General features: G+C 39.0%; 4 protein-coding genes across 4 annotated transcripts; 2 read left to right on the plus strand and 2 right to left on the minus strand.

Annotated features, from left to right (window-relative positions):
* Positions 1–7: 7 nt before the first annotated feature.
* On the minus strand, positions 8–1239 carry LOC131668156 (WD repeat-containing protein 74). The gene has a single exon (XM_058942076.1). It carries the CDS (start codon positions 1112–1114, stop codon positions 50–52), a length of 1065 nt encoding a protein of 354 aa, XP_058798059.1. The 5' UTR covers positions 1115–1239; the 3' UTR covers positions 8–49.
* A 1780-nt stretch (positions 1240–3019) lies between these two features.
* LOC131668109 (histone H1-like) lies at positions 3020–4021 on the plus strand. The gene has a single exon (XM_058941987.1). The coding sequence runs from the start codon at positions 3108–3110 to the stop codon at positions 3792–3794; it is 687 nt and encodes a 228-aa protein (XP_058797970.1). The 5' UTR covers positions 3020–3107; the 3' UTR covers positions 3795–4021.
* A 703-nt stretch (positions 4022–4724) lies between these two features.
* Positions 4725–11371, plus strand: LOC131668075 (ARF GTPase-activating protein GIT2). The gene is made up of 13 exons (XM_058941920.1): positions 4725–5132; positions 5350–5483; positions 5875–5987; positions 6075–6261; positions 6335–6465; positions 6546–6735; positions 6811–6883; positions 7534–7731; positions 7872–8032; positions 8785–8955; positions 9029–9208; positions 9289–9522; positions 9626–11371. Exons 1-13 carry the CDS (start codon positions 5075–5077, stop codon positions 9824–9826), a joined length of 2031 nt encoding a protein of 676 aa, XP_058797903.1. The 5' UTR covers positions 4725–5074; the 3' UTR covers positions 9827–11371.
* Positions 11372–11522: 151 nt separating this feature from the next.
* Positions 11523–13373, minus strand: LOC131668078 (dynein axonemal light chain 4). The gene is made up of 2 exons (XM_058941923.1): positions 13190–13373; positions 11523–12751 (listed from the first exon to the last, which is right to left on the minus strand). The coding sequence occupies exons 1-2, from the start codon at positions 13247–13249 to the stop codon at positions 12503–12505; spliced, it is 309 nt and encodes a 102-aa protein (XP_058797906.1). The 5' UTR covers positions 13250–13373; the 3' UTR covers positions 11523–12502.
* Positions 13374–13384: the final 11 nt, after the last annotated feature.

Here is a 13384-nt window from a genome sequence, read left to right on the forward strand (position 1 = left end):
TACAAAAATACTCATTCACACTTGTATTCAACAAATATACTAATATCTTTCATATCTCTTCTTCACTTTCATTGTCAGTATACTCTATTTCTGAACCAATAAGATTGTCATCACTATTATTTGCAGCATTTTCTTCTTTTTCTGCCTCCTTTATAGAAAAGTCAGAACGTAATACCATACATGATAATTTTGATGTCAGATAAACTTTCTTCAACAATGCCTTTGAATTAATATCATGAACATACAAGTGCCTGTCCAAACCTACACTAACAACATAAGGCTCTATTCTGCTAACTCCAATACTTGTGACTGCACCAACTGGTCCCTTATATGTATTTAGTATTTTACCAACTTTCCTTAAATCTATCAAATTGATTCTACCTCTTCCTGTTCCACAAACTACTTGTCTATCATTAACACAATTTGACAGTGATTTCAAAGCCTCTCCTGTCATTTCCAAGTTGATAACAGGTCTCCTTTGAGCTTTAGTATCATACAAACGTATATGACCATATTTACCAATGGTAACAATCTTTGTATTGTCTGTTAAAAAACATATGTCTGTAACATTGACAGGTACTCTCAACTGTAGCCAATCGTTTGACATATTCTTAGCAGTGAAAGTATTAACATTCTTCTTCAAATCAAACAACTTCAATGGATTTTCATTTCCTCCCACAGCAATGATATTTTTCTGTTGATTAGATTGACGCATACGCAGTAAATTTCCACCAACATTTAGTACGTTTTCTTCCCTCTCACTGTTTTTCCACAACTTCACATGGCCAGAATCTACTGCAGTTAAAATATGACTGTCATACCTTGCAATCCCATTGATGTTACCTTCTCCGAGATCGCAAATAAACGACGTCTTGAAGGTATGACTCTCAGAGTCGTAAATCTTAATACTTCTCACACCTTTTGAACCGCACCCCAACAAAATCTCCATCTCGTGATCATCACCCCAGGACATACAAGTGACTTCATGATGATTGGTGATAGAGACTAAATTTTGTATATTTTTCATCACGCATGATTGTTCCTTGACGTTCACTCCTTTGAAAATCCCTGACTTTCCACCGACAAACACGTTAAAATTGTCTTTGTAAGACATTTTTGCCGATATCAACAAAACCGCAAAATCATAAATTTGATGAACTAACCACGACTCGAAGTTATAGGTATACTTTGACAAAATAAGCGTGGTCAACAGCAATGCTAACCTCAAATGTTGAGCGGAATCACATGGCTTTTACTATATATAAATATACATTATATGCGGAACCGATGCCGCGCTCAAGTTTTGAATAGGTGCGCTTCGCAGACGAGTTCTCTACAGTATTACTGCAAAACTCGTCTAGTTGCGACTGCCTTTATGTATTGAGTTGTCATAAATAACGTAAAATAATAAAAAAAATACAAATCATGAGATCCACAAGCAAGAAAATATAATAAAATGAAAGCGTAACTAAAATTCAGCGATGTTGCAGTAGAACTGGTCTACTTCAGTCAGGCAGCAATTGTTCGTATTATTGCGAATTTCATTCAAGTGGAGTTACTAATAAAGGATCTACCCGAGTAAATACATTTGAAGATGGAAGCAAAAGACGGGACGATAGCCGATCTCTAAAATTGATATAGTTTCTAGCGATAGTAGGTGTTAATTGCACGCGTGTACGCGTGTACGTAAACAGTTCGACGAATGACGCGATGTGAGAATGATTTTGTTGTCCACCAATTCGATAATTAATTCGGTGAATGTCACATGGCAACTTTAATATGTGCATGATAAAATGAAATATAAACGAATGAAAGAAAAAGTAGGCTCCTTTTAACGGACACAAAACATGATTGGTTCGTTCGATTTGCCTTCTAATTTCAGCACACATGCGACAGTAACTGTAAGCCAAAGTTGTGTTTTTACCACGGTTGAATTATTCATTTCAACGAATTGTTTTGAGAAAAACGTCATTTTCGATTTGGCTTTCGTATATTGTCAAAAGCGCGATATACGCAATTCCATAGTTCAAATGTTTATCTCACGAGAAACATGTTAAAAACTGAAAATAACGATTCGGTATCTTTAATGTTAGAGCAAAAACGCGCTTCTAAGCGAAATCTCGCCAAATCCGATACACCCTGTAAGAGTCCATATGTCACTCGACGCTCACGATAACCATCGCACCGCAGCAAATGCTTTGCCAAAGCTCATCAAGTACAAATAACATTTGAAATTATCGAATTTCCATTCAATTGCGTACAATAAAATCATTACCTTCCAAGCTCCAAGCTCGCCTACAAAAAAATTTACTTTGCGAAATTCCACGTGCGATCGTATATAGCGAAAGCGCAAAATGCTACCGAAACCGCTTAAATACACTCAACGCGACGTTGGTTTCCTTGAAATGTCTCGTTTAGGCTTGCAAGCTGATTTTTGAGTAGTCGCCGATGCCTCGGTCAGGTCACCCAATCAAAAAGTTGATGAAGAGCGAAATTATCGACAAATCCTAGAGAAGTACGGCAGAGTGTCGAAAGCTCTGGAGTTGCGAGCGCTCGAAACGAGACTCGACTGCTCACTTTGAACTTGAATAACTGGACGAGCAATCGCTCGATCGCCGAATTTGACGGTTCGGCAGTTAGTTTTGTCTTTGTGCTGCGAGTCGGACAGTCGCGCGCCAAGTGCGCCCAACTCGCAGAGGTAAACGAGGACGTTATCGTCCAGGGGTGCGACAACCCGCGAAAAGTGGAATCTCGAAAAAAGCGTCACTCGCGGTAGTTCGCGTGCGTTTCCGTGGGGATTTTCGATTAGAGGGTAGCCTGATAGTTCGAGCCGTTCAGCAAGAGCAGAGCAGTCGGGCAAAAGGTGCGGCGAGTGATGAAAAATTGGCCGGGAAGTAGCGAAAGTGTGCCGCCAGGAGAGCCGAAGATGGCCCGTCGGAGGCGCAAGTACGCCTGGGTGTCTCTCCGAGGTCCGCGCTTGCGCATGACCACCGAGTGCCGGAGTCGCGGCGCGCTCACAACTGACAGTCAAGCGGCGCAGCCAGCATCCTGCTATTTCTAGTATCCGCACACACGTCCGTTCGATCGAATCGACAACAGGCATCGCCATGGCAGACAACGAAGCAAACGCACCAGCTGCAGCCCCGGCACCGACGGCAACGAAAAAGGCAGCGGCCAAGCAGACCAAACCCAAGAAGCCAAGGACCAAGCCCAACCACCCGCGCACCTCGGAGATGGTTAACGCCGCGATCACCAACCTGAAGGAGAAGGGTGGCTCGTCGCTGCAAGCTATCAAGAAGTACATCGCCGCCACGTACAAGGTCGACGCCGAGAAACTCTCACCGTTTTTAAAGAAGTACCTTAAATCCGCCGTTGCCACCAAGAAGCTGGTGCAGGTCAAAGGCAAGGGCGCTTCCGGCTCGTTCAAGCTGTCGTCCGCTAAGACCGAGGCCAAGGTGGTGAAGAAAACCAAGAAGCCGGCCGCGAAGAAGACCAAGCCCACGGTCGCCGTGAAAAAACCGGCCGCCGCAAGCAAACCCGCGGCTAAGAAGGCAGCGAGCGCCAAGAAGCCGGCAGCCGCGAAGAAACCCGCTGCCGCCGCAGCGAAGAAGAGCTTGAAGACGTTAACGAAGAAGGCCAAGCCCGCGGCTGCCAAGTCCAAGGCCGCTCCCAAGCCTAAAGCGTCCGCTAAGACCAAGGTGGCACCCAAGCCCAAGGTGGCCAAACCAGCGAAGAAGGCTGCGGCCAAGCCGAAGAAACCCTCGGTGAAAAAGGCGGCGGCGAAAAAGAAGTAGAGACCTGTTGAGTGAGTGCGCGGTCAGGAGCAACAGAAAACCGGCCCTTTTCAGGGCCAACAATTAGCCTATATTTAAGCATAGAAGACTTATCACTTGGATTGATATTCATTCTATTTATTTCTTTTCGTCATCATTGATTGTACATATTGCATTATGAGGATACGAATATAATTTTCTTATTTTTAATAAATACTGTTTTTTTTACAAGATACATTAGCACGTTTTTATACTTTCCCCGCTCCTTCCATTTACTTTCTTATAATCTTTTTTAATCTCAACATTTCTATGATTTCATTCTATTTGTAAAGTTTGAAGTCCTTGAACTGAACTGGATTTGTTAAAAACAATACATATTGTTACAAAATAAAGGAATAAATAAACTAAGAAATAACAGATAAATCTTCCAGTTTCCAGTTTAAGCGTGAGTATGATAAATTGACTTCTACTACTTAAAATCGAACGTCGGCCCATGGCTGTTACTTGTACTACTTGACCAGATGTTTCGACGGTTAGCGAACACAAAGCCGCGTGATCAACCGTAAACTTTGGAGGATAATATAATTGTCAAATTTTTGTACCTCGTAAGTAGGATATATATCTATAAAGTAATATTAAAACGCTGGTTTAAAACATTTTTGAATATCATTGATAGAAATAGTTTTATTTCATAAAAACTATTTGTATGATATTTTAATCACAAAACGGTACTTACTACTAGAGTCTAAGGCATCAAATCAAAAAAGGAGAGAAGTATCTTTGTTTTCACAAGCCAGTGTTCTCATGCAGGGTAGGGGAACAAGCGCAGAAACGACAAGTCTCGCCTCGATAAATCTGAATAAGCGTAATTCGTTACAAGTACGGCGGGGCGCCACCTGGGCTCAACTTGCTATCCCCGTCTCTTTCTCTATTTCTGTTTCTCTCTCTCTCTCTCCCTCTCTCTTTCTCTCTCTCTCTCTCTCTCTCTCTCTCCCTTTCAAAAGAGATGGAGAGAGAGAGAGAAAGAGAAAGAAAGAGATCAGTACATCTCCTCGACTCGGTCTCGCTCACAGCAGTAGCGGAGCTAGCATTTAAATAGCCGATTCAGAATGGCGGTGTGGTGAGGGTGGGAGCTCCGAGTGTTTTTATTTGTCTCCGATATATACACACGCGAGTAAGAGAGACACGATCTCAGTTGTGAGAGCGTCGCCTTAATTATGTGAGGAGTCACAGCCACACTCGTCTCCTAGTTTTTTTTACTTTCGCGCGTCTCTACGCCAGTAGCAGCAACAGCAGTAGTCATGGCTCGACCGAAGCATCGGGCGAACGTCGATGTCTGCGCCGATTGCAGCTCTCCTGGTGAGTATGTGTGCCTCCTAGTGAAAGTTTGACACGAATGCGAGTGCTATGATTCATAGGCTCATGATTGCTCATTCTGGAGATTCGTTTTACTTTGTTTTTTTACGTTATTATATGCTATGTTTGATCCAGCGCCTCGGGACGACTCATGTTTTTATTTTGTTCTGTAACTAGCTAATCAAATGATTATTATTCATATTTTATATTTTTTTAATAGAGCCTGCATGGGCCTCAGTAAATAGGGCAATTCTGTTGTGCGATGAGTGCTGTAGCATACACCGGAGTCTAGGAAGACATGTATCATCCATCAAGTCATTGACTAGAGGTGTTTGGAGTACAAATATGTTAAATGTAAGTTATCTTTTATAAGTATTTTCTAGAGTTATAAATTTAGTCTTTTTTTGTTTTAAATTAAAAGCAATCGATCAAGTATTGTTGATTAGCTTGAGCAGTTAAAGTATTTTCAATGATTTACCAAATTAGTATTAGTATAATTATAGTAATTAATTGCTTTTGAAAGTTGAATATTCTAGAAGAATTAATTGATTTATAATAAGTAAAGTAAAAAAATATTTAAAAATATATTATGTAAATAATATTTTGGAAATTAGTATTGCAAACGTAAATCGTTTTACCTTATGTGCTTTAAGTTTTATAAGTCAATGATGTTTTTATTGATTTAAAATTAAAACAAGTCTTTTTTAATATATTTACACATTCATTTATAATTTATGTTTTGTAGATGGTTCGTACATTAAATGATAATGGAGCCAACAGTATTTGGGAGCATTCCCTCTTAGATCCCAGTAATTCTAAAATTAGCAGAAGGAAACCTCAGCCAAAAGATCCTTTACAGTTAGTGACTTTTTAACTCAGAAATAATATGAGCACTCAAAGATTTATGATTTTTGTAAAAGTTACGTTTTTCTTTTTGAATTTCAGCCCTGTGAAAGCAGATTTTATTAAAGCAAAACATCAAGAATTAAAATTTATTCTACGTTCATGTAAAGAAGATAGTTGCAGTGAAGAGGAATTGAGTAGGCAATTACATAGTAGTGTTCGTACAGGCAATTTGGAAACTTCTCTGAGACTCTTGGCTCAAGGAGCAAACCCAAATTATTTTTACAAGGTATTGAATTTTTTAAATTAATACTAAATTCATAATTTATGAATGACTATATCAAATACATTTTATGACATAGGAAAAAGGGACAATGCCTTTGCATGTTGCTGCTCGAGCAGGACAAGCTCTCCAGTTGGAATTACTTATTGCTAATGGTGGGAATTCTAGTCTGGTAGATTCAAGTGGACATACTCCTGCAGAAGTAGCAAAGTACATTATACAAAACTTATTATATCATTCAATCATTAATACTTATGAATTAGTATTTCATACAATTAATAAAACTACAGGTTGGCTGGTCATTTAGATTTATCAGAAAGATTGATTGAGTGCATGTATGAAGTAACAGATAGGTTGTCATTTTTTTTATGTTCTCGTAAACCTGATCATAAGAAAGATGAACATCTAATAATTCCTGAATGGGCATCTACTATCGAAAGAAGTGAATTAGCCTTTGAAGCACGAAATAAATTGAAAATGGTAAAAAAATCGCAAATTCAATCTTACCAATAGATAGTGGAATTTTTTATTTTTAAATTTAATTTAATCTTTTAGTTACCAAACCATTTATTGGAAGAACTCGTTTCCGATGTCTATGATGAGGTAGATCGTCGAGAGACCGATGCTAGTATGTATTACTCTTTTTCTTTGACTGAGTAGTTTGTAGTATAAGCCAGGTCCTTGAGTATTAATTATATAGATCTCGGTTGATTATGAAGAAAACACAATCTATCTCGTAACTTGTCGTCTTGGTTTTCCTCTGTATAAATCGATACCACTATTAAACTAGAGTCTATATTATCCCATCATCGCCATTACCATTTCAAAAATCATCTAGTCCACTGTTAACTCAATTAATTGTGCTACCTAGTTGACCTATCTATCAATGTTATTAATATATGCATGAACTTTTTCAAAATGCTATTCTCAAGGAGAGGTAAGTAGGAACTTATCGATTGTCTACTATTCATTCTCTATTTTTACCTTTATGCCATGTATAATAGAATAGATACCATCATTCAAAAACTTACAGCATTATCACACGAGTAATTTCGCTTCTAGAATTTGCACTATTAGAAAAATAGTACGTCACTCTACGCAGACTCAAATGATCATCGAATTAATGTTATTATTTTCTAGTTTTGCGAAAGCATGACCTATATTGTTTGAGCCCCACAATTATTATTATTATTGTCGCCTTGATGTGCCACTGCACATAGATCCATAGTAAACGAACATCATCAACATACTAATGAATCATTTTTGCTTTGAATCTAGTTTGGCTGTCATCAGCGACTATTCCTGAAAGATGTATAGTGCCATTTCTGCCGATTCATCCGCAGCTATCGTCAACGCGAAACCAGGGACGACAAAAACTCGCAAGATTCACTCCAAAGGAATTCGCTACACTGATCATTGATATTCTAACTGAGGCCGGCCAAAGGCAAACTCTCGCCAACAGTACGCCTCTGCAAGGTGAATATCATTACGATAACCTTGACTATCCTAATTATTATTTAGTAATGATTCCAAATCATTATACATTTCCTTGTATCTTTTTAAAGATTTTTCGTTTTCTAATCAATTATAATAACAAAAAGAAAACTTATTTGCAGATCCAGCGGTGATTATGTTACGTAAGGAGCAGTTAAAAAAACATGGATCCCAAATGTCGGACGATGAGCCACTTTACGATAGCGTCGCCTCTGACGACGACTATGCAGCACTTACCTCGGACGGCATCGCTGGATTATCCTCGATAACATCAGATAACGAGGTACCGTAATAGTTTCATTTTTCGTTTAAGCCAGACGCGCATATTTAGTGTTTCATTAGCTGCATATTAATACTTATAACTCTATGGAAAACGATCGAGAAACAAATCAAAACATATGAAAATGAAAAAAAAGTTAATTTCATAGTAACGTTCGTGGATCGATTATTTTATTATTACACACTTGAAGGTACTTGGAGAGAAGCAACGATTAAAACATCGACTGAGCACGTGGCTATTCTGTAGACAGTGTTACTAGGCAAGTTGGGCAGATTTAGTGTTTGTGCATGCGCCGCCAAAAAGCAAAAGTTGTTTATCGATTTTTTTTCAAATCTCATTCATATTTCATCTGTATAATACTTCGAATTATGTATTATTACGTCGAAAAAAATCCGTTCTCTCATCTATTGACAGTAGTTATATAAATTAATCATTGATGAAGGAGTTAAACTGCTTAAATAATTCATGATATTAAAGAAGAAAAAGCTTGAGCTTGCATAATGCTACGAGTAATGTAGGTTGGCGCTGAATTAAAAATAATAATGTAATTTAATTCCATAACTACGTGTCAATAACCATTGCAATTACTCAACCAATGTAATCGTTTCATGGAATTTATTTAATCCAACAATTATACAATTTATTTAGTCCACGTGCTCCTAACCCAACTGTCGTTATGTTCTTCAGACTGTAAAATATGTTCGCGAAGCGCAATTAATGAGCCATAACATTATAAATCGGTTATTGTTTTGCAGAAGGCACTGACTCCGATGGCAAAAGGTTTGCCATCAGTCGTGGAAGTATTGAAAAAACAATTGACTCTATCGGAATCCACGACGAGAAATCTAAAAGAGGAAGTTCGACGACTTCAACGAACAGTCGATCAACTAATGCAAGAAAATCGAGAATTAAAAATCGCAATACAAGTAAGTTCAACTTTATCAACGAATAACAATAATGCTATATATAATTTATAATTAGAATGTACTTCCTGCACAGGCACAAGCAAGATTACAAGTACAACCGGAAAAGGTAATAAACGGTCATATAGGTGAACACGATGAATTGGAGCCTGTCTTAGATGTCAAAGTCTCAACGCCTACAAAAGGTAGTCAGCGACCTGTATCGATGTACGAAACACGAGAGGGGCCCAGAAAACCATTGAGTTTTATGAATCAGGTATCGTCTTTTATCCATTTCGGTTAGCTTGAAGTTACATACAGTTGATTGTATTGTAATGTAATATATTTATTTTGCAGACTAAGAGAGAAACAGAAGGATTGCCGCGTCCTTGCACGACGCAAGGATTGTGGGAGTGTGGCCAAACTAGTCTACCACCCAGCGATGAGGTGACAAGACGAACGGAACAAGTTACAAGACGTATTCAGGAATTGTGGATGGCCATGCAGGATCCGTTACATCGCGAAGCTTTTGTACCTTGCGCGGAACGTATCCGCGTTGCTGTTGCTGAACTTGCAGCTATTTTTCCTCAGGTGTGCATATAATAATTATTAACGTTATTTAAGACCTGCAAATATTAATCTGATAAATGGGATTTACGTGCGTTGTACTCATAAAATTTGTCTATCGTTACAGAATCCGATAGATGACAATATCAGATCAGCTTTGCGTCAATTGAACGGTAACACGGGTCGGTTGCAAGCAGAGTGCAGCGCTTTGCAGAGATGTACCAGTGACCTCGATCATATGGATCGTTGCCTTCAGCAAGTTCGTTCCAGTGCCTACGACATCGCCAAAGCCACTAAGCTTCTTGTCACGCAATTTCAACTATCGTAATTTACACAGTCACGAACGTATTTATAACAAAAAATTACGGTTGTCAAACATATTTATAACAAAAATATTCATTCAGTGTGCAACGCGTGTATTGTTATGTATTATCGTATATATAGATATATTTTAATCGAAGAAACTGAAAAGATTCTATGAAATTTGATGAGCTGCGATAATAATTGGCTCTCTTCTAATAGAATGTTTTAAAGGCCTTTTTGCCATTACAGAATTATGACAATTACTCAGATTTTTCTTTCTATTAGATTAGATGTATTTTGTAAATATTCGTGTGTTCTTTGTAAGAGGAATTGATTTCATTCAGGACCGAATAATATTGATTCGGTTGCGAATTTGTTATTAACGAATACCTCTCGAAGGTGCAATTAAGACTGAATTAGATTTTTTTTGTCAATTTTCACTTTATTTTCAAATTCTGTCTGTCATTGATGCTAAGTGAAACGGGCTTCCGTTTGTGTATCTATTTTTGTAATAGCGTTAGTAAAAATTAACTTAGACTTTAACCACGTTACACTCGTTGAAGTAATTAATTGTGCAATAATAACAGTACCTTTCTCTAATGGGAAACTTTTTATCATTATCTTTTTTTTTGACATCGATTTATACAACATAATCTACTTAATACTGCATACATGTATGCTTAACTATTGTACCTACGAATTTGGTGCTATGCGGATAATATACGGCCTCAGAAAGAGTGTTACTTGTTGGTTGTCAAAAGATTACATGGCATTGCCTAGTAACTTAGTAACTTAGATGCTAATAAAAATTAATTGGATAAGCCTAACTTACAACTCGATGGTCTAACATATATATAATAATAATGAAAATATACTGATATTATTAACATGTTCATCGAATGTCGTTCGAAATATTTGACAAGTACGTTTATACTATGCCCATTATACGCTTTTATCGCTGTAGACTCACGTAAACAGTCTCATGTGTACACTTATTTGTAGAATTGTACATTTTATACTTTACAAATTCCATCACAGACCAAATCAAGGAAAAAAAATTGTTTATTTGTAAATTATATATGAAATTAAGCATACTTGCGTTTTATGTATCTATATATATTTTCTTTTCTTGCACTTTCTATGTATAAACCAGTCCATGTGTGTGTGTATATATATATATATACACACACACACCGTAATAATAAAAGTTTTTTTCCGAAATTCAGCGTTTGTTTTGCAGAACTCTACAATTGAACGTCATTTTTTCTTTTAACCTAGATAGGCAGAAACATTCTCAATAGCGATTTCTTAAATTTTGACAAGAATGGCTGAAGTAAGAGAAGAAACGGCAATTATTCACACGTATCCGATCGTCAAGGTACTCGCCAATGATCAATCAGGTTAAAAGAACAAGAACCTTTGCGACTTGGATTTCATCCCAGCATACAGACATGCAAGACGACATGAAACAGGAGGCGATGGAAGTGACAGTAACGGCAGTGGAGAAGTACTCGGACAACTACGAAACGGCCGCGCGGATGGTGAAAGACAACATGGACAAGAAATTCGGTGCCCCGTTCAACGTGGTCATCGGCGAGGCTTACAGTTTCAGCGTGACATTTCAAGAGAAAACGTTTCTGCTACTGCTCACTAACGGTAACGTTGCCGCGCTTATTTGGCGAACAGTGCCGGGTTATTGAACGAGACGATAGGCAGGTGTAATTACAATAAATTTATTGAACGATCAAGTCACAAATTACTTTTGTACGAATAGTGCATTTACAAATTAAGCATTTGTAAATCGTTATCTTTATGTGAAATATTATAGAATAGCGCCATAAAAATTTATTATATCACGTGTGTATATTGTAAATAACATCGATTACTTTTTTTCTTCCTTTTTTTTATAATAGAGATAACAAGTTCTTTGGATTGACGTTGGCAAACAATAAGCACGTTGCAAGCTCAGGCAATGAGTGAATTTTGTTTCCTTCCGCCTAATTTTAGCGTTGTTTAATTAATTGGACGTTTAGTTTCGTCGTAAGGCCTTTTTTTTATCGGACGTTCTCTCACCCTGCATAAAATACGAAAAAGAATTTTCGCGATAGTAAGAACAATGTTCGCGGTCAAACACATTCGACTGCGCTATATGACCTAACACCTAAATATCATGTGTATATAAATTGGTGTTACTTTTTCCTACGTTACAAAATGTAATTACGGTAAGCTCGCAGTAGAAATGACTAGTTCAGTGCATAGTGACTAAATATACTGTACTAATGTATAAAGATAGAAATATTAAGTTTAACGCACACCGTGAAATACTTTCATGCCATATTGTATTCCGGTGCGCAACTGTTATTTGGCAGTGCTCTTGTTATCTACTTTGGGAACTGCGTAGAATCTACGATCGTCGTCAAGTAAAGGAAAGCTCGAAATTTCTTAGAAAGTGATTTGTACTCTGGTAAATGTGTACGTATACGAGAGCCTTTTCGGCCAAATTGTCGAAAGATAATTCGAATATCGCGCGCAACTAACTGCAAATTGAAGAGATTGAGCGCGTAAATAAACTTACGACTGAGTCAATTTGTAATGACCAATAAACAAACTGCCATAAGTGAATATTTGTCTCAGTCGTGAAAGACAACAGGTGAATAAATCCGTGAAAGCTGTAGCTTGTCTGATCTGAGAACAACCAATATTAGGCAGACTTCCAGATGCAGATGGCGAGATTGCCGGCACAGTACATGTAGAGCAGGTGCTTAAGCTGATAGGTGATCTCGAAGCCATAGCCCTCGCCGACGACGGTGTGCCAGGAGGCGCCGAACTTCTTGTCCATCGTCTCCTTGATCATCCGGGACACCGACTCGTAGTTATCGGCGTACTTCTCGGCTGCGGTTACGCACAGCTCCATGGCCTCCTGCTTCATCTCGTCCGTCATGTCGCATTTCTGCAATGTGCCAATTATCGCTCAACAAGCCTTCGCTGAAGCGCACACTCGACGGCACGCAACGAGCATTTCGCGAAAGTGAATGGCAACGCACGGCGCACACCCCGGACGATTAGCCGCGTAGTAATTTGAAATTGCAAGAGATGCTCTGTGGGTGCGGACGCACGACGTGGGGCCTCGTTGTAATCGAAAAGTCAAACGCGTACTCGCTGCGACACGAGAAGCAGCGCCCGACTTGGCCAGGGGGAAAAGCAGGTGTAGGAATGAACAGAACGCAAGAGAGCATCTCTGTGGCTCTGTCGCCGCGCGTCTATCGGCAATATTGATCGCGACGCGCTGTTAACAACGGCGAGCGCGTCTCCGGAGGCACTGCTTTGCCATGCAATCTTCGCGTGCCAAAAAGTAGTGCCATCGTACGCGTCACGCACTGACACTCACCCGGCACAGCGGATAGGTATGGAGAATCTTGACGACCTCGTCCTTCTTCGCCTCGGCCATGCTCGCGCTTCGCTAACCGATCATCACTGACTCACGACATGCCGTCAAGCTCGCCGTCGCGACGCCAATCTTGTGAATGGGGGAGGGATAAGACCACGACATTTGCTCTGCGAAAGGGGCAGCGGATAAATTATA

This window comes from Phymastichus coffea, unplaced genomic scaffold, assembly GCF_024137745.1.
Source record: "Phymastichus coffea isolate CEN01 unplaced genomic scaffold, Cenicafe_Pcof_1.1 PCOF00074, whole genome shotgun sequence".
Classification (NCBI taxonomy): Eukaryota; Metazoa; Arthropoda; class Insecta; order Hymenoptera; family Eulophidae; genus Phymastichus; species Phymastichus coffea.

What these genes read in the sequence shown, in the direction of transcription:
- LOC131668156 (XM_058942076.1), bottom strand. Translation starts at nt 1,114, where the DNA reads ATGTCTTACAAAGACAATTTTAACGTGTTTGTCGGTGGAAAGTCAGGG.
- LOC131668109 (XM_058941987.1), top strand. Translation starts at nt 3,108, where the DNA reads ATGGCAGACAACGAAGCAAACGCACCAGCTGCAGCCCCGGCACCGACG.
- LOC131668075 (XM_058941920.1), top strand. Translation starts at nt 5,075, where the DNA reads ATGGCTCGACCGAAGCATCGGGCGAACGTCGATGTCTGCGCCGATTGC. An exon ending in GGAGTACAAATATGTTAAAT is followed by an intron (nt 5,484 to 5,874) that starts GTAAGTTATCTT and finishes TATGTTTTGTAG; the next exon opens with ATGGTTCGTACATTAAATGA. An exon ending in TTGCAGCTATTTTTCCTCAG is followed by an intron (nt 9,523 to 9,625) that starts GTGTGCATATAA and finishes CTATCGTTACAG; the next exon opens with AATCCGATAGATGACAATAT.
- LOC131668078 (XM_058941923.1), bottom strand. Translation starts at nt 13,249, where the DNA reads ATGGCCGAGGCGAAGAAGGACGAGGTCGTCAAGATTCTCCATACCTAT. An exon ending in ATACCTATCCGCTGTGCCGG is followed by an intron (nt 12,752 to 13,189) that starts GTGAGTGTCAGT and finishes GGCACATTGCAG; the next exon opens with AAATGCGACATGACGGACGA.